At 41.2% G+C, this 25,180-nt stretch overlaps 1 protein-coding gene across 8 annotated transcripts in view; it reads right to left on the bottom strand.

The window, feature by feature from the left end:
* LOC124232924 (amyloid beta precursor protein binding family B member 2) overlaps positions 1 to 25,180 on the bottom strand; it is a 364,177-nt gene that overhangs the window by 165,938 nt on the left and 173,059 nt on the right. For all 8 annotated transcript variants that reach the window (XM_046649842.1, XM_046649840.1, XM_046649839.1 and 5 more), the window contains one exon: positions 19,154 to 19,969. In XM_046649842.1, the coding sequence (XP_046505798.1) occupies positions 19,154 to 19,969 (816 nt within the window). The remainder of the gene's footprint in view (positions 1 to 19,153; positions 19,970 to 25,180) is intronic.

The following is a 25,180-nucleotide window of genomic DNA, read 5'->3' as shown; positions in this document are numbered from 1 at the left end:
AGAACCCTGAATAGTGAGGGGAGGGTGGAGGAGTTAGTCTGCTGCCTACACAGACTTCTGGTTATTCTGGATTGGGTTTTGATTTTTAAATTGCTTACTTTGCTTCCTAGTATTGATAAAAAGTCTCCTGGAGAATGTCATGTATTTTGAAACTTACACACTCATATTGACATTAACCTGTTTTATCCTTAAGGTTAAGAATGGAACATTCACAACACTTTAGATGAAATTATAGGGGGTCAGAGTGATATATACCAAGTGATTCTGTTTATTTTTTAAAAACATAAGCAAAGAATGCCGAAAATAATACACATGGAGTTCTAACTATAGAAATTTCCTCCTGCTTCTTGGTCCTGAGTTTGAAGGGAGGTGATTTTGTTTGTTTTTAGCAAATAAGCAGATGTCTCAAAATAGACACACTTTTAAATTTACAGCTTTGAAAATTCTCCTTCCCTAATTCCAGCTTATCCCTCAGTTTCCCAGGTTTCTTTTAGAATCTGTAGAGCACCAGAAGTTATTTTACCCAAGGATGTTATTCATCTTACCCTTTTCAGAAGGCAGGCTGCAGTTTCTCATAAGAAGCCTCTATGAGAATGGTCAAAATGGTATGAAACTAGAAAGTTATAGAAATGCTACCAGGGACAGTGCTCTACCGTCAGTAGAAATTCATTCTTATCCCATTTCTCTCTGTCTACCTCTCTCTCTCTCTGTCTCTCTCCCACAGACACAGACCACAAACTCATACTGAGAGTAATGGAGTGAAAATTGTCAATTAAGGCAAAGACTAGAGAGAAAAGCATCTTTGCTAACACTCTCTGCAGTTAATGCTCAGAATAACTGTTTGAGAATGAAAACAATGACCCCTCACCTGACCGGTTATCAATGCAGCTTCTGAGTTCACGTTACCAGCTATAGACTCACCTTCTGGTATAATTAAATAACATTTTAGATATCTCCTGGGCACTGTTCTTGGATGCCTCATAAATAAATAGTGAGGAAGGCGGCAAACTGACACTTGCAAAATTGTTCAATGGGGAGCGTGGGGTGGCTGGATAGAAATGCTGGGACCTTCTGCAAGTCACTCTGGCATGAGGCAAGTCACCTAGTGAGTAGGAGTGTCAAGAGCAGAAGCCAGACCTCATCCAGACCCAGGGGACTGCACCACCCACAGGACACCCCTCTTCCCCACCCTTTCAATTAAGACTGATCCTCACGGGCAACGACCTACAAACCAAACTCTACATGGCTTGATGGAAAGCAGGCCAGTCTTCCATTCGCAAGGTCTCCACTCTATTAAGAACTGTCGCCTTGTCTGCACATTCTAGTCTCTTCTGCTGCTTATCTGAAAGTATTTTCTGTTTGTGTACACAATCATGGTCCCTCTTTTGTCTCTTTCTGTGCCTTTCCTTTAGTTGAAGAGTTAATTTTTCCATATGGGAATATTTGTAAAACCAAATTTTCACTGAGCCCTCACTGTATTCCCAGCACAGTGCTAAGTCCTCCACACGCCTTACATCATTTAATCCTCACCACCACCTGGTGAGGCAGCTGCTACTATTAACCCCATTTTACAGAGAGGGAAATGCATGATGTTAAGTGACTTGGCCACAGTCATCCATGTAGCAATGTCAGAGCTGGGATTTTAAATATTCAATCTTCATGCTGCATCAAAGCTTATGTAACAGGTTCCATTTTAGGGTTAAGAACCAGAGAAAAGATCTCTAGTGGTTTAATTTCTGGAGCATACAGCAATTAAGAACTGTTCTTGCCCTAAAGGAAATGAACGTCTTATGCATGTTTTTCATTAGGATTGCAATTCTTGTTAAATTTTGGCCAGGTCAGTGTCAACTCTAACAGGAACACAGAACTTTAAACTGAAAGCACTAAAGCAGATCCTGTGTCAGCACTGGAGCTGTGCTTCTCAAGCTTGGTGTTTAAAGGATCCTCTGAAACGCTAGCTAAAATGCAGGTTCCTGAGACCCACCTCCTAAGTCTGATTCTGTAAGGCACAGGTGGGGCCCAGGCACCTACACTGTAAGGCATGCCTAGGAGATTCTGATGCAGGTAGACCACAGGCCAAACCTGGAGGAAACAGTGACTTAAGGGCTGCAATGAGACTTCCTCCAAGACTTGACAATGAAGGAAATAGGATTGTTTTTGGAGTTGTCTATAACAGTTGAATCAGCCAATGGATCAAAGCCAAGAAATGGAATGAGACAAGATGGCTCCCAAACATAGTGTGAGTGATATTGTGAGGTAATAAATATATACAGTCATGCATCACTTAATGATGGGATACGCTCTGAGAAATGCGTCACTAGGCTATTTGGTCTTTGTGTGAACGTCATAGAGTGTACTTACACAAACCCAGATGGTACAGCCTACTACACATCTAGGTTACATGGTACTAATCTTATGGGACCACCATTGTATATGCAGTCCGGGGTTGATCGAAACATCACTATGCAGTGCATGACTGTATTTGGTCTTCGTTTGGTTCTTGGAGAGCTCCTAAAACTCTTGTGATTTCCTGAGTGATATGGGTTAGAGAGCATCCTTTGTTATTCATAATAAGATCCACAAACCACACCTGACTTTCCATTAATCAGATGACTCCAGATGGGACCCTAGATAGCTTCTGGATGTGGGCTGGTTGGCAGAGGAGAAGGAAATCAGAGGGTTGGAATTTTCAGTCTCATCCTCCAGAGATGACATTGAGTAAACTGAGTCAATAGATTGAGTCAATCACCAATGGACAATGATTTAATCAATCACGTCTGTCTATGTAATGGGACCTCCATAAAAACCCTAAACGAAGGAGTTTGGAGTTTCCTGGTTGGTGAACAAATCCACGAGCCAAGAGGGTGGCACACCCCAACTCCACAGAGACAGAAACTATTGTACTCAGGAATGTTTCAGACCTTGCCCTATACACCTCTTCACCTGGCTGTTCATTTGTATCCTTCATATTCTCCTTTATAATAAACTGGCAAATGTACGTAAAGTGTTTCCCCTGATTCCGTGAGTCATTATAGCAAGTTATCATTCTCACGAGAGGGTCCTGGGAACTCCTGATTTGTAGCCAAGTTGGACAGAACTGTGGGTAACCTGGGGGACCCACTCCTTGTGACTGGCATCTGAAGTACGGGGCAGTCTTATGGGACTGAGCCCTGAACCCATGGGGTGTGCACTCACGCTGGGTAGCTAATGTCAGAAGTGAATTAAATTGTAGGATGCCCTGTTAGTGTCTGCAGAGAATTGGTTGGTGTGGTAAATCCACACATTTGGTGTCAGAAGTGTTCTGTGTAGGTAAAATACAGATCATAGTGGTAAGAATAACTTATCTTTAACTCAGTAGAAAATACTACTATATCTTAGGAAAGACTGTGTCAGCTTAGGTGGCTTAGAAAAAGCAGATCATAGATTCAAATTGCAGAGAAGAGGGAATCTTAGCCAATGCACTTCAAGGATTCTAGGTCCCTGGTAGCATCACCCCAAGGGGAAGCAGTACAGAATGCATCAGGCTTCCCAGCTGATGCTAGTTAAACATTTGATTCCTCTGACCCCCCTTTGGCTAAAACCATGTTCCCCAAACAACCTTTCGCTTATGTCTGGGTTTCCCGTGTGGTTGTCTAGAGGGAGAGAATGCCTAGTCATGCAATTTAGGGCAAATGAGGCCATGTGATAATGATTTGGGAAATAATAGACAAGCACTAAGAGTATGCACTGACTCTGTAACATCAAGAAATCCAATACCTGGGAGAGTGATCGTTCTTATCATAAATTAATAAGCTATTTTGGCTGTAATATTTCAGTCTCAAGAACTTGATTAATAAGTCCATCCCGAAGAGATGGATCTGCTTTTAAAGCCTAGTTTTGGAGCCTGTCAGCTAGACCACAGGCCACGGTCACAAATGCCACTTGGTAAAGTGTGTCGGGTGTCTTATCTGGCAGAGACCCTCAATGTCAACTTGTGAGTGGAAAAATATGGTTATCTTTCTACATGCAGCCCCTTCATTTTATTATAGAGGAGAAAAAATAAGAGAAATAGAACATGTCATCCTTGTATTTAATAGCTCAATAATTGGTGATTGACATATCTAGCCATTATTCTAGAAATATGGCTAAATCAAATGGGGAAAAAGAACAGACTGGTTCAAACCATTATACTATTTCATTGGTTTTTTGGGCAGTGCCCTAATACTACTCAACCTGGTTAAGTCACCCATATTCCCACCCCATCCTTATCCTGTCACTTTTCTAAATCTAAGTATGCTTAAAACAACACCAAAAGAACATATGAGGGGCTGGCCTGGTGGTGTAGCGGTTAAGTCTACGCACTCTGTTTCAGCGGCCTGGGGTTCACAGGGTCGGATCCCAGGTGCAGACCTACACACCGCTCATCAAACCATGCTGTGATGGTGTCCCATATACAAAATAGAGGAAGACTGGCACAGATGTTAGCTCAGAGACAATCTTCCTCAAGTAAAAAGAGGAAGATTGGCAACAGATGTTAGCTAAGGGCCAATCTTCCTCACCAAACAAAAAAGAGAGAGAGAGAGCATATGAAAGTCCCAAACACAGTAGAAGAATTTGGTGTCTAAGTAACAAAGATCTGAATCTCCCTGACTTCTCTCAAAGAGCCACAGCTCTAACCTATGACATTACCCCCTGGCTGTTCCCAATTGTCTCAAACTTACACAACTAAAATCAAAAACATCATCTTTCTCCAAAAACTAGCTCTTCCTCCCAACTTCACTATTTCTGAAAACTGGCATTTTCTTAGTCTTTGAACTGAAAATCTGACATCTTTGATTCTACTCTCTCCCTCACCATCCATATCCAATCAATCACTAAATCCTAGACATTCTTCCTTTCTTCCATTTCAGTTCTACTTTAAAAGCTACTAGTCTCCTCTAGTCCTCATCATCTCAAACAGGTTACTGTGGGACCCTCACCACTGCCTGTCTCCTTTGTCCCTCCAACATATTCCAGCCACCAAGGTCAGACGTACCTTCCTCAAACTCCACCTTACAAATGGCACTCCTTTTCCCATCACCATCAGTCATTTTTCACTAACAAAAGCAAGTTCACAATTACACATTAGCATTCTCCAATCTGGCCTCCACCTGCCTATCTGACATCCCAAATTAGCCTTCATGGACTCTCCTCTCCAATCAAATTGTCCTCACACCTAGAGCAAGAGTTCCCAAAGGGGATTTCAGGAGGACACTGAGGTCAAAATTATTTTCATAATATTAAGATGTTATTTACAGTCTTTTTACTGTGTTGACATTTAACTGATGAGGCGCAAAAAATAATGGATAAAATTGCTGGCATCTCAGCATGAAGCAAGACAATGGCATAAATTATACTGCAATTACTGTATTCCCCAACGCTACATAATCCTCCTAAAAACAATGCCAGTTTCACTCAAGAATAGCCTTGTTGAAGAAGTTAAAATGATTAATTTTATTAAATCTCAACCTTTAAGCATACACTTTTAATGTAAGTAGGCATAAGGCACTTCTGCTGCCTATGGAGGGAGGAGCATTGTTTCAAGGAAAACCACATGCAACAAACACTCTTTTTACTTGAAATAATGACTGACAGACAAACTACCATTATTCAAATTTAGGTACTAGGCAGATACTTTCTCAAAAATGAATGAGGTGAGCCTGTCATTTCAAGGAAAACAACTGACAGCATTTGTCGCCAAGGATAAAATGAGAGCTTCTGAGCAAAAATTAGAATTTCAGAAAACCTGTATCCACCACTGTGGGCTTGACAGCTTCCCAATAATTCATGACTTTTCTGAAGAGATGGGTGGTGAGATTAATGAACGTAATGTTTTCATATTGTATAAGGAAATGTGTCAACATTTGGAAGATCTCCATAACTCACTGAACCAATATTTTGCAATTCACCAATGCATGATGTTACAAAATTACGTATGGGTAAAACATCCATTTAAAATGCCTGACAGACCAATGGATTTTAATATAACAGAGTACAAAAAAGTTTACTATTGTGGTTTCAGATTCCACATTGTAACTAACCTTTAAGAAACCATCAAGTTTTGGTGTAACATCAAAAAAGAATATCCACAATTACCCGAAAAGGCTATTAAAATATTCCTCTTTGTTCCATCTACATATCTGTATGAGACTGGCCAGATTTTCTTCATCTACTTCAATCAAAACAAAGTAATGAGGGGCCAGCCCCCTGGCTGAGTGGTTAAGTTTGCGTGCTCCACTTCTGCGGCCCGGGGTTTCACCAGTTCGAGTCCTGGGCGCAGAAGTGGCACCGCTCATCAAGCCATGCTGAGACAGCGTCCCACGTGCCACAACTAGAAGGACCCACAACTAAAAATACAAAACTACGTACCAGGGGGCTTTGGGGAGAAAAAGGAAAAATAAAATCTTTAAAAACAAAGTAGAGAGACACACTAAAGGTAGAAGCAGATAAAAGAATCTGGCTGCCTTCAATGAAACCATACAATAGAGATGTAACATACAAAATAATATGACTTCTCTCAGTAAATTGCTAGCTTTGAAAAAACTGGTTTTCATAAAATATATTCTTTGCTAACATTAGAGTTCTTATTCTTTTTTAAATGAATAACTTTTTTTGACAGCGTAAGGGGGTCCCCAAGACCAAAACATTTGCGAATACTGCCTTAGAGCAATCTCTTCTTTTCCTTTCTTCCAGCTTCTTTCTGTGTACCCACTACTTTACATCTCTAAACGCCATCTTTCAATTCTATCCTCTTCTTGAATCGCATGAAATGCCTTACTTATCTGGAACATCCGTTCTACACACTTGGAAAAAAATCTACCTGCAATCACTACCTATTGTTTGGAGATAAATGTATTCATTCCACATTATTTTATTTTTTTATTTTTTTGAGGAAGATTAGCCCTGAGCTAACATCTGCTGCCAATCCTCCTCTTTTTGCTGAGGAAGACTGGCCCTGAGCTAATGTCCATGCCCATCTTCCTCTACTTTATATGTGGGATGCCTGGCACAGCATGGCTTGCCAAGCGCTGCCATGTCTGCATCTGGGATCCGAACCAGTGAACCCCAGGCTGCTGAAGCGGAACATGCGCACTTAACTGCTGTGCCACCGTGCCGGCCCCTCGCATTATTTTTTTAACACGAGCATGTCCTAGCCACTGCTTATTCTATGTGCTGAGGATCTAGCAGTGAACAAAACTGACTAGACCCCTTTCTCCTACAGCTTGCAGTCCAGTGTCACTATTCAAACTGTGGTTGCGCACCAGAAATATCAACATCACCTAAGGGAGCTTGTTAAAAATATTGAATCTCCACAATTAACTTTTTTTTTTTTAAATTTTTTAATGCAGAATCTCAGCCGAGACCTACTGAATCAGAATCTGCATCTCCACAAGATAGATCCCCAGGAGATTCTCCTGCACATTATCATTTGAGAAGCAGAGGATTTATGCATCTCCCTAATCACTGTGAACTTCTTGGAGGTAAACTATTACCTTTAATTTGTTGTACTGCTAGTATAAATAATACAATTTACTTGTTATGCTAATCATCCATTCAAACATGAGTACACTGTATGGACTCATTTCTGGGAATTAAAAAAACAACACAAATGCAGAAAAGCCTACATCCCGAAGAAGCTTTCCATTTCACAGCAAAGATAAGACAATGATTATAATGACAGCCAAGATTTCAAAGAACGCTTTCTGTGGACCAGTCATCCAGTCAAGGGCTTTATGTAACAATCTTATAAGGTGGGTACCATTATTGTTCCCACTTTAGAGATAAGAAACTTGGGGCTCAGAGGTTAGGAAACTGGTGGAGCTGGGATGAGTCAGCATGTGGTAAATGCCATAAGGGGGTTGAAGAGGCTTAACAGAATCTTGAGGAAGGAGCCTGTGAGTTCCTTTTTCTTTTTTTTTGAGGAAGATTAGCCATGAGCTAACATCTATGCCCACCTTCCTCTATTTTATATGTGGGAGCCCTGCCACAGCATGGCTTGATAAGCAGGCTGTAGATCCACACGGGCAGACCCTGGGCCACCGAACCAGAGCATGCGAACTTAACCACTGAGCCATCGGGCCAGCCCCCTGTGAGTTCCTTGAAGGAAAGATTATGCTTCAACCTAGGAATCACCCAGAGCACTAGCTCAGTTCCTTGAACATATTAGGAACTCAGCAGACATTCATCGATTGAAAGTATGTGAGTGGATTACGGTTAACCTATCATCCTTGCTAAAAGTATCCTAAAAACAAACAGTCTAGATTTTACCAATCCAATAACCCTTAACTCCACTAACGATACAATGGACCTGGGGTGAAAGTGTTTCTCTCTGATATATTACATATGGAGTCCATTCTCTGACTTGGGGCTCTTGTTCCATAGTCCCATAGAGAAAAAATAATCAGGAGACACAGGGACAAGATATCAACTAAAAGGTGAACGACACTTGGAAATCCTGAAAGAAGCTGATGCTTATTCTGGAGAAAGAAATTAAGAGCAAGAGGTCATGGAAAGTCTCCCGTGTCGATGGTGAGGAAGGGATGAAAGGAAACATTGGTTAAAGGTCCCCCACAGGACATATCCCTGGAGCAGACACAGAAAAGCAAAGTAGAAACTGAACAGTTAGACCATTACTGAGAAATGTCCCTAGAAGCTTCCATCACCAGGTATCTCGCCACCTCCAACCCTTGGACTTCTCTTGCTACACCTCCCATCAGCCCCTTCCCAACGGTTTGGAGTAGGGTCATCTCTGTTCTCTCACTTTCTGACAACTCCACGTGGAACTGTGACTACATTTTCTTCTAGAACATTCTGAGGAAAGGTTCTATGGTTCTATTAATATTGCTCTATATGTCTATTAGGGATTAAACAGGCTTTCATGGGCCAGCCATCTTGTATACCTTGTATAACCTTCATATATACTACCATTTATATAAGAAAAAGTGTCCTGGTAACAAACAAACAACAGACCAAGACCAGCTTCCCAAACAAGCCATTTAAAGGATGCAGGTCTACCTTAATAATATCCCAGATGTGCTAATTCAGTTCTACAGGAAGACTTCTTCAAATAACACTGAGGGAGAAAAATAATCAACTAACAATATCGCTAATGATACTAAGGAAGAATACTTGTGAGGATTAAATTCAATCATATTCAAGGGTAAATCTATAGAAAACAAAACAAAAAGAAAAAACTAAAAGCTCACATACAATAAATATCATCTCCCCTTTTAGGTAGCAACACGAAAGTTCTGGAGTTGAGGTCATCCCGTTCTCTCACTTTCCGACCATTCCACATGGAATGCTGACTACATACGATTTTCTAATAGTCAAATAATTCCATTTTTCCAGTCAAATCTGTTCAAATATGAAGCTTTTATTTCACTATTTTGCATCCAAGGGGTCTAACAGAGAAAATCAATATATAAATTATAAAGGTAATTGGTAACTACCCCTCACATTTATGAAAGCAAATGGGGTATATTAACTGAGTCAGACTCAAGGCAAAAAATTTATGAACCACCCACATCCTAGCTTTTGAAAAGCTAATGTTTTCCCTCTTCTAACCAGATTAACAGATGGAGAACTCTGAGAAGTCATCTAAAGATGTCTTTGGAAATTTCAAGCATGCTTTGCTTAACAGTTCATGTCACACTCTATAATTCTACCAGAAGGCATGGGACTGAGACTAGGAGGACTATGATTAAAAGAAGTTTGCAGATCCAAGGATGTTGCTACTACGGCATTACACTTGTGTGCAGCTGTAACAGGCAAGACCAACATTAGCCTAGCTCTTTCCACCATAATAGTTCCATGTGTATACGACAGCTGGCTCCATTGACACTTGTGAGCAGGGGTCCATAAGCCCAATGCCTTGAGCAGCAGAGGACAGGACCCACCTAAAGGGCTTCCACTGACTGTTGCCTCTTTGGCATTTGAGCCCAGTGTTGTGAGATTTCTGGATTTACAAGAGAAATGACTCATATTTTTATGTAAAAGCTCCCAATTTCTAAGCATTGGTATCAAATTCAAAGTTTTCTAAAACATTGTCTACTGTACAAAACCTGCCTGTGGGTTGTCTGTACACTCCCCAGAACCATCCATTTGTGATCTCTGATGCTTTCTTGGCATCATATTGCCTTTGCATTGCCCTCAGGTTAGAGTCATATCTTTTTCTTTTATATTTAGCATAGCTCATGAGAAAATCCTGTATGTTTGGCAAGGAATGTCTCTCAAAGAGAGGTAAAAAAAACCATTGCTATTACTGATAACCCTGTCTGTCTGTTCTTCAGCTTTGGTCTCCATCTCCATATGCCAAGTGCCCTGAACTATCCCACTCTGCAGGGCGGAACCATCCCACTAAATGTGAAGATTTACTCTATCTTTATCATGGTTTTCTGCCTTTTCCACACTTATTCCCAATCTCAGTTGGGTTTATGGTTTCAGATTCCCCAGTATCAGGTCCACACCTCTACAATAAAGAATTTGGACAACAGCAACCCCAAAGTATCTTGAGGTCCCTTGCAGCATATTCGATTCACTTACCAATTCTCAAATACCTGCAAGTGTTAGTTTTCCTTCTTGAAAAAATTGAATATAATATTCTTGCAAATATCCTCTTACATCTCCTCTGTGTTGCATATATTAAGGACTTATCTATTGAAGACATCTTTACTGGGTTGAATACTATTCTCCCCAATTCGTGTACATTCAGAACCCTAGAATGTGACCTTATTTGGAAATAGGGTCTTTGCAGATACAAACAGTTAAAGTGAGGTCATACTGGATTAGGTGGGGCAGGTTCTAAGTCCCATGACTGCTGTCCTTATAAGAAGGCCACAGATTGCAGACACAGACTGCAGTGATGCAGCTACAAGCCAAGGAATGCTAGGCATCGCCAATAACCACTGGAAGCTTGGAAGAGCCAAGGAAGGAGCCTTCAGAGGGAGCATGACACTGGTGACACCCTGATTCTGGACTTCTAGCCTCTAGAACTGAGAGAATAAATTTGTTGTTTTAAGTCACCAAGTGTGTGGTAACTTGTTGCAGTAGCCCTGAGAAAATAATAAAACATCTAGACATCTTACCCACTTCTTTGCTTGGAAACTTAGGCTGCCCATTATCTGGGGTGGGCTTTATCTTTTCAAACTTACTCAGGCATGGCATGTGCAGAAAGGGACAAAGAACACAGGGACACATTTGAGAAAGCACTCTGCATACAGTGGGGCTTTATCCATGAAGATAGGAAACTGAATGTGAGCTCTCTGAGGTCACAGACTGGTTCTAATTTATTTATGTCTCAGGCACCCAGCACAGTACACAGAATAGACTGTTAAAAAAAGGATTGGCATGTCTATGTATATGTGAATTAACAAATTAAAGGATGAATGGATGAACTAATGAACAACAGCATGATGAATAAATTCACACACTCTTGGACTGCTGTTAACTCACATGGATAATACTGCTCAGCGCAATCATGGTAAAGTTCCAGATCCATTTCAAATCCCCCTAGATGTAGATAAGTTCAAGCTTGCTGACTATGTGGATGTTTCTGTAGCCTCTTGACTTTTAAAACCATAAATCTCTCTATGTATTTATTAACTTAAGGCTCTTTTATGAGGATAATGAATCCGGGCAGATAGTTCATGATGAAATTTGGCCAGAAAATTTCCACAAGTGGCCGGTTATATTTTTGTCTCTATGATCCCACTGAGTCACAATCTCAGTGGCTACATGCCCTCCTCCAAGGGCACAAGGGATCACCAGCACTTCTGAAAGACTTGATGCAAGGCTACTAAAGGACTCCCTCCAGTCGCTTCCTAGGCAGCCACTCTCTTCCACACCACCCTCTTCTCTGAAGCTAAACATCTCGCCAAACTGGGAACTAAAATTTTTGCTTTCAATATGCCAGTAAACCAGAGAGAAGAGTAGGGAAGAAATCATTGATTAAACTTCTTCAGGGATTAATAAAAAAGAAAAGAAAGAGATTCCTTACTTTTCAACAGCTTTCAGGGGCAATGATCTCCCCAGATCTCCATCCATTGAAAGTCTATTCAGTCTCCAGCACAGATAACTTCAAGTGCCTGAACTTCCCCACCTCAACCAAGTGAAATTTCTTCTTCCTCTGAGCACCCTCTACCCCCCAGTACTCCAGCCTCTCACAGCTCCTTCCTGCTTCCATGTTGAACATCTACTGTCTTGCGCTCATTACCAGACTGTCAGACTTTGGCAGCCAGTCATTTCATTGGATTCACCCTCTTGTTCCCTGAACTACTTAATATAATACTTTATAACGGGAGGCAAAGAAAACCATCTTGAAAATTCAACTGGATATATTTTTTTTGTCTAGAACTTTCTAAAAATACTGAATTAAGCAAAATCATTTTCTTCCTTAAGTTCATGGGGTGAGATGAGAAATATTTTTATACATCTTACCCCCCCAGGTGCTAAAAGCTAATTTAGAAATCACACCGTCCACCCTAGAACACAGTGTGTCCGAGCTATTTTGGAAACATCTCACATCTGTCTTCTTGAATTCCTCCTGTCACATCAGGGAACTCTCAGCTGAGAGGACAAGACAGGAAGGATAGTGAATCACTAAAGGGTGCTTAAAAGATTAAAATTAATTCAGCAGGCAAACTAACTGAAAACCGAGCCTTGCCTATATGCTAGAATTTTTTTGCATGTGTGTGAAGAAGATTGGCCCTCAGCTAACATCTGTTGCCAATCTTCCTCTTTTTGCTTGAGGAAGATGAACCCTGAGCTAACAACTATGCCAATCTTCCTTGAAGCGGAACGCACCAAACTTAACCACTATGCCACCAGGCGGGCCCCTAGCATTTTTGTTTTTAAGGGATGGGAGCTTTTTAAAAGCAACTTAAAAATCATTTATGGTTAAAATTACCAAAAACCATTTGACATAAAATAAACATTTAGAAGTTTTAAAAAGTGTTAATAATACAAACTTGTCCAAAGCTCTAATACTTCTAAGCTAGCGAAGATCAGAAATGAGAAGTGCTGCCAATTGTGTTGACATAATTAGGTTTGTGACTTGGCTTTCACCCTCACCAACTAGCCAGCTTGAAAAAGAATTCCACTTTGCTTGCCTGATGACTGGAAACCAATCAATTTAAGACAAGAAAGGATTCAAACTCTAGAGCAACAGGGATCAGCCCGCAATGTAAGGCAAAGTGTGAAGGCAACTGAAACCAAAACAGCCCTTTTCCTTGGCATTGCCTTTCTGGACTTAGAGACCTATAGAGTCAATACAAAGAATGTTTGTGGTAGCCTAGGATATAAATAAGAATCATCCTATCCAGGTGCTCTAAACAATTATTTTACACAAGTTACGCCTACTTTTTCTATTTCTATCGGTGAACTGATGTAGCAAACCTCAGAGAGCACAAGTTTGTGGTCCAGCTCCATCTATCCAACCAGCAAACAGATACCATTAACGTACTGTGTGGAGAGGGTCACACCCACACATAATGAAGACTTGGCTCCTGCCTTCATGGAGCCCTAAGTCTAAATGGAAACTGCTGAGAAGGTTACAAACCACTGAGAGGAACATGAAGACAGGGACCTGGAAACATTTCTTTGGGGGGAAAGAGAAAAGACTTTCAACAGCTCAGAGGGTCTCAAAAGGTTTCACAGAGGAGATGATGTTTGAACTAAATCTCAATTGCTCAATAGGAATGGAAAGGTCCTCTGAAATCTAATTTTCCATTTTCCAGGTTCTCAAGGTAACTACCACACACACCCAGTTGAAGTGCAGCCTCTGGGGCCACATTCCCATAACCCAAGACTATGGTAAGGTAGGAAACCACTGGACGCTGTGTCCAAAGACCTCGGTTCAAGTTCCAGTATGGCCACCTGAGTGGCAGAAAGTATCATAAACAAGACCTGACACACGGTAGGCACACAGAATTTCACTGCGCCTTCTCCAATAACTGGTTATTCAGCCTCACCTTTTACGAGGCAACATCATCAATTAAGTTATAAAATAAACCCAATATCAAAAGCAGACATTGATAAAGATATAACATCAAATGATCTACTCAATACATCAGGGCCATTCTGGGATATACAAATGGCCTCCATTTTTATTCAATTAATCATTACTATTTACTAAGTTTACTTGCTATATTTCAGGCAGTGACAACACAGAGATGAAGACAAATCAATCCCTGCCCTTAGGGTATAGAAAGTCCTTACTAAAATCAGAGTTCAAAATACAGGTAATTCATAATTAAGAGAAAAGTCAACTTTTATATGGTACTGCTGTACTGATAATGATGATCACTAATAAGAATAAGCAATAAGCAATAATAAGTGATATGATGATTACTACTAATAATAATCAATAAATAATAATATTAAGCTCTTGCTATATGCCAGACACTGTTCCAAGAGCTCTTCAAAGATGCTCTGACTTAATCCTCACAATAGGTGTATGCCAAAACCCTACTATCACTCCCATTTTACAGAGGAGAGGCTATGTAAACTGCCTCCATGTAACAGAGCTGGGATTTGAACTCAGGAAGTGGACTCACTCTCAATGATAAGTTAATGAAGCATCAGGCCCATTGCCACATCATCTGGATTTGGTTTTCTCTGTGCATATCCTGCCTTTGTACACGTTAGTAATGAACCTAATTTTGAAATAGCTATTCCACAAGATCCACTCGTTTCATACTCTGTATCTTCATTTTTAGTAAACTCCACATTAAACGTAAGCTACACGTTGGTGCCAACAAGGTACTGAAAGCTGTACCCAGATGGCATCAAAATGTCATGTCCTTCTAAAGTTTCCATGAAGCAGACCTAAAACACGGAGAGATTAACAGAGAGACCACACACAATCTGATCAACTTGTATTCATCTGAGCCATTCTGCGTCCCTGGGGCCACTGAGGGAACTGTATCTCTGGGAAAACCCTAACTAGATTAAAAGTTCACTTCCAAGTGCCAAAATGATGCAACTCTTTCTTTTTGAATTGGGGTCAAGACACTCATTTTAACTTTTCTAAACTCCTGAGAAACTTAGTAATTTCACAGATGCTCTTCTTTTTTCTGATAGGCTTTTGTGTTCTCAAAGGACAGACTCCACAGGAGGAACATATCGTATACATGATTGATTGTGCAAAAAAAGTTACTAACACGCTGGAGGGGGCCATTCAGAAAGAAATGGAAATAGGAAGTAGTCAATCTCCGGGTTAGGCAATGCATTTTATCTTATAAATAGCATTCTAACTTGGAAAGGATGCCCCTAAGGTAGAAATGAGTCTGTCCTATTTTTCTAGGCTCCCCAAAGCACAGTCTACAACGCAAAGATAATTGTATCATGATTTAGTCATAAAACACCCACCACTGTGATGAGTATTTACTTAACACAGTAAATAAGCAAATATATACACTTTTTATATATGTACTATGGCACTGCAGACTAGTATCTTACAAAATATTTGCTCTTATTTTTTCTTTTCTTTCAATAGGATTCATGTTTATGATACAAACATGTGTACACTATATAACACATACATAATAAACACTGATCTTACCACTAGAAGTGAAACATACAATATTCCATTTAAACTGATTGTGATCACTGTAAAAACTCTCAGTATGTTTCATCAGAAAGATGAAATCAAAAGAAATATCAATACTGAATAATCGCTTATTTTATTTTACTAATTTATGCAGTGGTCACTACTTGAAACTACCTGATGTATCATCATGAAGTAAAGTGGCTTCTTTTCAATAGGAGTTCACAACTGGCTGTGAGGAAACTCTAAAAGAATTCCCAAATATTATTAATATTAATATTTTGAGACACTGCAGCATGCTGAAACAGGTACAGAGATCCCAAAGTGACCATGTGAAGATAGCAAAGGTTTGGCTTCCAGTATGTTTTTGAAAAACTCAACCTCACTGCTTTAGGGTCATAGCTAACACACTCTTTCAAGCATATTTGATCAAAACATCTATTCTTAGAGACCCATTAAGGGCCGTCACCATATTGTCATCCTTACTTTAAAATTCAGAGGTCTTCACAATCAACATTAAGGGGCCAGCCCCATGGCCAAGTTCGCATGCTCTGCTGCAGTGGCCCAACGTTTCACCAGTTTGGATCCTGGGCATGGACATGGTGCTGCTCATCAGGCCATGCTGAGGTGGCATCCCACATGCAACAACTAGAAGAATCCACAACTAAAAATATACAACTATGTACCGGGGGGCTTTGGGGAGAAAAAGGAAAAATAAAATCTTTAAAAAAGAAAAATCAACTTTAAGAGAGAAAAAGCAACATATCCCCTCAACATGTCAGGCAACTAATCCAGTTCCCATCACGTGCCAAGCCCTGTAATGGGTTCTGTAGAAAAATCCAAAAGAAAGTGATGCCAGCAAATGAGTGGTGAACAGAGAGGACCTGGAAAGGATTCCTGGAGAGGGTCGCAGTGGATGGAGTGGAGTGCACATTTTCACCTTGAACTTCACGCTCTCCACAGGCCCTTACTGACACAAGCACACAATAAGCAAAGAGGCTATGGACAGAGATAACCTAAATACTCAGCAGCGAGGGAATGGCTAAATAAATCATGGAGCTTGAATCTGTGGAGCAGCCTGCCTAACACTTAAAAAGCCCGAGGCCGAAAAATGGTACATCCTGATATGGACTGCTCTATAAAATATATACTTAAGTGGAAAAAGCAAAGCATTCATAAAAAAACATAATGTGAGTAATTTTTCCCTATTTTAACTTTTTACTGGGGAAAATTTTAAACATACAAAATTAGAGAGAACAGAATAATGAACCCTCATATACTCACCTTTAATAATGACCAACTTATGGGCAATTTTGTTTCTGTTTTTTATCCCCTCCCCAGTTATTTTGGAGAAAATCCCCAACACAGTATTATTTATATTAGTTTTATTATGTTATGTTATCTATATTATACTATTATATATATTGGAATATTAGTATACATCTCTAAAAAGAATTCTTTTTTTTCTTTTTTTTGAGGAAGATTAGCCCTGAGCTAACATCTGCTGCCAATCCTCCTCTTTTTGCTGAGGAAGACTGGCCCTGAGCTAATGTCCATGCCCATCTTCCTCTACTTTATATGTGCGATGCCTGCCACAGCAATGGCTTGACAAGCAGTGCCATGTTTGCACCCGAGATCCGAACCGGTGAACCCCAGGACACTGAAGTGGAACGTGCGAACTTAACTGCTGCGCCACCCGGCCGGCCCCAAGAATTCTTAAACTATATCATTATCTGGGGCCAGCCCTGTGGCCAAGTGGTTAAGTCTGTGTGCTCCACTTCGGTGGCCCAAGGTTTCACCAGTCCGAATCCTGGGCACGGACATGGCACCGCTCATCAGGCCGTGCTGAGGTGGCATCCCACATGCCACAACTAGAAGGACACACAACTAAAAATACACAACTATACACCAGGGGCCTTTGGGGAGAAAAAGGAAAAATAAAATATTTTAAAAAATAAAAAAATAATTAAAAAATATATATCATTATCATAAAATTTAAAATTTATTACAAATGTGGGTGTATGCCTAAAATTTTTCATGCAAGGAAATAATTTGGAAAAAAAACCAAACGCAGTGGCCCTCATTGGGAAAAGAGGCTAGAGCAAGGAACAAGGGAGATTTTACTGTTCATTTAATACCTTTCAGTAAAATTTAAAATATAACTACACAGAAAGCATCGTGCCTGGAAGAGCAGCAGAAAGGCGGCCACGACCAGGGGAAGACAGCAAGGCCCTAGGTGAGGGCACTGAAAACAGGAGGCAAAGCCTGGATGAGAGGTACTCAAGGAGTCCTTTATGTAGATTCAAACACTAGCAGACGACAGTGTCCATCAGCTACAGGATATGAATTCTGTAAACGGGTAAAAAGTAATGTAGAGTTGTGAACGCAGTGACATTGCTAAACATAATGATGATTTTAATAATGTGTGGGTCCAGACATTTATAAGATGAAATGGACTCATCTCAGCCTTCCTACTGCCATATCCAGCCACAGCAGGCTGATGAAATCTATCACTTAAAAAACTGCAATTTTAAAGGGCACTTCAAAAACACTTCTTGTTTTTCTTTTTTTATAGACAAGTTAATATCTGAACTTTCTCCCTCTCATTTCCTTATGTGTAGGCCTTATAATTTCTCTCCCTTATAGGTTAGAAAAATGCTATTTCCCTCGCTGGTGGTTCTATCTGTTTTGTTATATCCGTATCCCGTTAACAGAGCCCTGGGACCCACTAGGGTAGCTGCAGGGTTACGCTAAAGAAATAAGCCTTTGTGAGTATGAGGTTACATTGAATCCACATCCACAAGTTCTCCACATCATTTAATCTTATGGTCAGTATAATAGGGACTATGAGAAGATGAGGTTAAAAGCAGCTGATTTTTAGGATCCTGTTCATTTCTGTCACAATTTTGACTCCTCTGACGAATCCAAAGACGTTATGAATACAGACAAAAGTCAAGAAAGAGTGGTCTCAATTAGACTAGTTAAAATCCTAAACTTCTGAATATATTTTAACAGAAACACCACTTTCTCACTTTCAAATATCACTTAAACCACGCTAATAACATCTTCTGCAGTAAAGGTCAAAAAGGAAATGTCTTTAATGAATAGACTTTGAACTTTTTGAACTTTTAACTTTTCATTAGCTTGAGCATAAATAAATTCTTCTGAGAACTTTAAAATAGTTGGTTCTCTTAATCGGGTTATATCCTGCCCCACCGAAACTGTATTTCTTCTATTACTTTACTTAACAAAACTAAATATTTCTAGATAGTATCTAGAAATAGTTCACTGGCAGTATAATTTCTAAATAGATAATCTTTTACTGTACTTAACACCAGGGAACTATTTCTTTTACAAGAACGCTTACCAGAACAAACAACTGATGTATGAACCAAAATGAAACTAACCTAAAATATCGGAGAGGAACTAACAATATTTTCTACGCAAATTGCCCAATTTTACCTCAAGAGGCTCACGTTCTTCTCTGGCTGAAAATGGATTTTTTTGGCCAGTCTAGAGATTTAGTCCATCAATAATTAAAAACACCAAAGAAAGTGCCACCTTCAGCTACACTTTTCGCAGGGGTACCTGTTTCGTCTGGGGAGCTGGGTGAGGCGCTGTCTTGGGACAGTGTCGTCCAGCTGGACTCCTCATCGCTTGGTGCCAGGTTCTGGATCCGGTGTAGCGCGCAATCAGTTTTGGCCCCTGTTTTAGGATGATCCTTCTTGGTCTCCGGGCTGGATGACACTGTGGCTATATGGCCATCTTCAGGACTGAACTGGGGTTTGCTTGGTTTCTGCAGCAGCAAATCGCCATTCCCAATGATGGTGGAGGCCTGGCCCTGGCCTGGCTGGGACTTCTCTTCCACAACCCTATGCTGGTTGCCTAAGTTCTGCTCTAGTTCTCTGGTTGAGGTTTCCAGGTCTGCATAGTAATCTAGGAAGCTCTTGGTTCTCCTGGGTGGGGAGGGTAAAATTTCACAGCCCGAGGAGTCCTGCGGGTGGGGCTCTTTACCCTCTAACTTCTCAGAAGTTATGTTGATGACTGCAGTGGGACTGACATTTTTGTTGGGGTCCTGCTGCCCTTGTTCTGCAGCCTTCCGGAGCTGGTTCTCCCCATTTTTCACCAGCTTGATGTTGGCAGAGCCATTTCCCAGCAGGGGCTGGGCCGCTGGATCCGACAGGCCCATTGCTGCCTGGATATTAGTTAGTGCATATTTTTTCCTGCATTTGGGGGGCGTGCTGTTCTTGGTTTCTGTGTGTTTTATTTCGGCATTCAACAGTTCATTGTGGGAGGAACGGAGATTAAGGGTATTTGGTGGTGTGGCCGGGCTGTTCCGATTCGCGACGTCTGTGGGTCCGCTGCTGGCCATAAACACTGGCAAAGTGTCTACACCTGAGTCAGCTGGAAAAAAAAACAAAACTGGTCGTTAGATGCCTGCCATGATGAAACTACTTAGCATACAGAAAATGGAAAGCAGTATTGTTTCTGTTGCACATGTTCTTGCAGAATTGACTCCTCTTCCTCTTTATTTTCACTGTTTGCTCACGTATTAAATAGGAGCAAATAAAAGACTTAATGCGGAGACACAAAAGCCAATTTACAGAAAAGCTAAGTGGTCTGACAGTCCAAATTTTACTTAGAATAAAAATATCTCTCCTTTGCATACATATAAAAGCATTTTCTTCTGGTAGCTGGTCTTCATTTATCACACCCTTGAAAATCATCCCCTTTCTAAACATTTACACCACATTTCTACTCTGTAGTTTCCTCAGGCAACAAAAAAGGTGCTCAAAAATCCTCTGGGGCTCCAGCCTTCTTAATTAACCTAAAAGGTCACTGTTCAGTGATGCCCCATAGGTCCAGGGTAATTTTTTTCAACTATGTTTAGAAATTGTGTTCTGAATGCCTGGAAAAATCAAACCTCCGTTAGAGTTTGCTAACATCTTCGTGAACATTTTTGACCTGGGCTCAGTGTTCATGGCAAACAGAAATTTTGGAGAGATGGCTCAACTGCTCGAGAACATACACACACACACAAAACCATTACTAGTACTGTAGCGTTGAGCCTTTGGTGACAGACGTGTTAGAGCCCCCAAAGGGATCTGAGCATATTCCACTGAATTAAAACACAGACTCAGCTGTCTGCAGTCACCACGTGCTCTCGCAGAGCTCCTGGGAAACTATCTGACAGTAACATTTATCTCAAATATTGTCCGCACCTTCAGTGATTTATTCCATGTGTCTTGCTAGGAAGAAAAAAAGGCTTCTCAGACTAGAAGGGAATAAAACTCATCAGCAAGAATTCCTAAGGTTTCACATTTGTCAGTCTATGAGGAATGACTTCTTTCTTATCTGATCCTTTGCCCTCCACAGAGCTCTGTGAGTGCTACACCAGCAGGAGTTGAACCAAAGCACAGCTCCTAACATTCCTAAAATTGTATTGTGACAACTCCCTCTTCCTCCCCCAGGCAAAACAGGGCCCTCCACAGCAGAGGAGGGCAAGCCTTTCCCTCTGGGAGCTTAGAGGTATCTCTTTCTAGAATCAAATACTCAGGATGGGCTATTTTAGAAAAGAGTCACCCACTCATCCTAGAGTCTGGGTGCTTCCGGGAAGCTAAGCAACATCTGTACACTCTAGGCAGTGTCCATATTTATCACAGAATGACCACATGGCCCAGAGAGACAGTTAAGTGCCGTAACCCAAGCGCTTAGACCTGGGGCCCCATTCCTTAGAATGATTATTTATAAGGATTCCTGCTTACCCAGCACCCCACCTCAACACTTGGAATTCATTTTATAGGAATAGAGAATCCAGTGCCTTTCTCCCTTTTAAACAATACTCTGATGACTAAATTTTTTAAAAATGTTTCCACTGTTCTGGCCATTACTATCTTTCTATGGCAAACATAAGTTTCAATTTATAACCTCACTCAAGAGTAGCATTTGATATGAGAAGTGCCCACCTCGAACCCACCTGAAGTGTTCCCTGAGACACACCGCCATAACACAGACACACAAGAGAAAATGATATTTAGACTCTTGAGTATTTCGAGTGACATTATTATGAGAAAGGTGGAAATCTGCTGGCTTTTTAAAGATTTTATTTCTCCTTTTTCCCCCCAAAGTCCCCTGGTACATAGTTGTGCATTTTTAGTTGTGGGTCCTTCTAGCTGTGGCATGTGGGACACCGCCTCAGCATGGCCTGATGAGTGGTGCCATGTCTGCGCCCAGGATTCGAACCAGCGAAACCCTGGGACACTGAAGCAGAGCGCGAGAGCTTAACTGCTCAACCACAGGGCCAGCCCCTCTGCTGGCTTTTTAAAAAGCATGGCAAAAAATTTCTATTAGGCTATTTTATGACGCTAGGTACTATATTCTAACAACATTATTAGGGAGAAATTTTTATTTTCTTTGTTTATAACCATAACATTTTCAGAAAGAATACCATCAAAATTTCTAGGTGATGTAATATTTAAGTAGCTTTTATATCCTGGATGTGACGGATGAAAACTTTTAGCCATGTTTTCATCAGCCTTTTGGATCCCATTGCCCTCCCGATGCCCTCTGTAACTCTCCTGCTGGCTAGAAATCGTCACAGGAGGTGTGGGAGAGTTAAGTTAGAACGATAGGACCATCCTAACCAAAACAGCTCTTTATACACTGATTTTATAGATCAAAGCCTGAACACAGTTTGAGTGCGTCTTAGATATTAAATGATGGTATCATCTGGAAGCAAAATGAAAGGTTCAGACCTAGAATGAAGGCAGCCAGGTTAATCCTATGAAGTATGTAGTTGTCTCTAGGAGCTAATACATCGGTTAGGCAGTCACTTGGGCTCAAAATGAAGTAGGTAGCAGTTAGCAAATTCCTAGAAAGACCAAGGCTGCAGGAAGGAGGCCCACAAAATGGGAGGCAGTGCCCATGAGGAGGAGAGCACACACCTCAGAATCACGGAGAAGGCTCAAGCCCCTCCATGCTACTTATTGCTAAGGGATCTAGGACACCAGAACTTCCGCTTCCTTGTCTGAAAAATGGGGACAATAATAGTTCCTGGTTGTTGTGAGGATTAAAATGAAAAGCGGCCGCAGAGAGTTTAGCATAGTCCACAACACTCAATGTGCGCAACCCTCACTCCTTTTTATCCAAGTGACAGAGCAGAGAGCTGCCCCCCAGGGCCCCAGATTAACCAGCCTATTTGGCCTGCGTGACAGAAATGGTCTTTGCAGAGACACACAGAGAGTAAACAGACTAACAAGAAGGGATAAAGAAGTTGGGTCTAGAAGAGTTTAATTATGAGGAAAAACCCCCCACATTCCTCAAGTTTAAGGGGAAGGAGGTTTATGTTTCTTTTTCAAAGAAAAGAAAATCTTATCACATCTCTTTAAACTTTCTAATATTTAGCTGTTTTCTTTGGAGTCAAAAAGCCAAAGAATAAGTCCAAACTCCTTGACAAAACAGACAACTTACTTAAACTCCCCATTTCTTTGCTGTAAATGGGGATAATAATAGTATCAACTCCTCACTGAGCTTTGTTGAGGCCTACAAGAGATGACTGCCAAGCATTTAACCTAACGGCTGGCATACAGGAAGAGCTCAACACGTGTTAGGGATTATTATTATCTCACGGCTCCCTCCTTCCCCACACGCTTTTGTCTCTGACCACCATCTCTCAGGCCACTGTTTATTAAGCACTTTCTTCTTGTCAAGCCCTGTGCTGGGAACAGGGAAATCAAGACACACAGGGTCCCATCTGCTAAGTGCTTTCAGCCTTGTGGAAGACAAACACATAATAATAAGGTGATAGAAATCAACCATGGTGGGAGTGGGGCAAAGGAGCAAGTGGTCTCCCCACCTCAGGATGGAGATGGTCTGAAGGTAAGATTACCATCTGGGGAGTCTGAGCAAATCAAGACATGAAGGGAGAGGTGTTACAGAGGGAGGGATGGGGCAGAGAGCCCCACAAGACATGCTCCAAGAGTTTGGACTTGACCCTGAGACAGAGAAGAAGGTCAAGTACTTCAACAGCAGCATGAAGAATGAATCAGAGGCTGAAGTGTGGGTGTGAGTGGGTGTTGTATTCATTCATGTGTTGGGGGAAGAGAGCATCTTTCCTCCAGCATATTCTCCAAGAAGGAGATGACTATGATGAAAAGACATTAAAGAAGCAATCTAACTTAGGCAGTTAAAACATCAGGGGTTGTCAGGCAAAGAGTGGAATGAGGTGGATAGATGGTGTCTCTGTAACCGAAGAGGCTGGCTGGCCCAACTTCATGCTCCCCCTGTCTGTCTGGTGTTAGAGCCTGACTCTACCATTCACCAAAGGGAAGCAAAACCCAAGCATGGAGACCAGCTGAGAGGCTACTGCAATAGTCCAGTCAAGACAGCAGGGCAAGGAAAGGTAGGCATGGAAACTTAGGTATGGAGGGAAAGTCTTTCTCTCTCACTGCCATAGTTCCAGCTCTGGTCATTCATCTCTTAACCAGGGCATGAAGATGAGGTCTCCCTCAGCCACCTGGATTTAGAGGTGCGGACTGAAAAGAGCCTGGTGAAGCATGTGATTGGGAGAATATTGGTGACTTCTGTCATGTCAGCTTCAGGAGAATGGCAAAGGTAGGCAGAGTGACCTTTGAGGAGCTTCACTATGAACAAAGCCAGGAGAGAGAGAAGAGGAGCTGGAGGAGGAGCTGGGAAGGATAACGGGAAGGAATTTTTGCTTTTTAAAGATGAGAGTCTTAGCCATGTTCTACTGGATATATGCTGGAAAAGCAGAAGCCAGGAGAGAGGGGGAAAGCAGAAACATTTAAGAGGGAAAGACCAATAAGGCCAAATCCAGGTGCTGAGAGGGCGGGAGGGACCACAGCAGATATGGAAGAGCCAGCCTTGCCCAAGACTAAAGAAACTTCTTCACGAGAGAAGCAAGGAGAGGGACTAAGGATGGGGCAGGCGCCTCTGTCACTGCAGTGACACAAAACCGAGGAAAAGCAAAACTGAGAGTCTCAGTGTTCTCTATGAAAATACAGTCTTCCCCTTAAGGGAAGCACTTAGGGGAACACGAGGAGACGGACAAAGTTTAGAAAGAGTCACAGGGGAGAAACACAGAGTTAGTGACTTTTTTTTAATTTGAAGTTTCATGGAATAAAAAATAGACTCGCACATCAATGGAACAGAATAGAGAGCCCAGAAATAAACCCACAAACATAAACTCAATTAATTTACGACAAAGGAGCCAAGAATACATAATGGGGAAAGGACAGTCTCTTCAATAAATGGTTCTGGGGAAAACGGGACAGCCACACACAAAACGATGAAACTGGACCACTACCTCACACCACACACAAAAAATTAACTCAAAATGGATTAAACACTTGACTTAAGACCTGAAACCATAAAACTCCTAGAAGAAAACATAGGGCGTGAGCTCCTTGCCACAGGTCTTAACAATGGTTTTTTGGATTTGACACCAAAAGCAAAGGCAATAAAAGCAAAAACAAACAAGTGGGATTACATCAAACCAAAAAGCTTTTACATAGCAAAGGAGACCAACAACAAAATGAAAAGGCAACCTACCAAATGGGAGAAAAGAAATAGTCCCAGTTTGGGATGTGATTAAGG

The sequence above is a fragment of the Equus quagga genome, unplaced genomic scaffold, assembly GCF_021613505.1.
Source record: "Equus quagga isolate Etosha38 unplaced genomic scaffold, UCLA_HA_Equagga_1.0 146_RagTag, whole genome shotgun sequence".
NCBI classification, from domain to species: Eukaryota; Metazoa; Chordata; class Mammalia; order Perissodactyla; family Equidae; genus Equus; species Equus quagga.
This window is presented reverse-complemented; position numbering and strand designations above follow the sequence as displayed.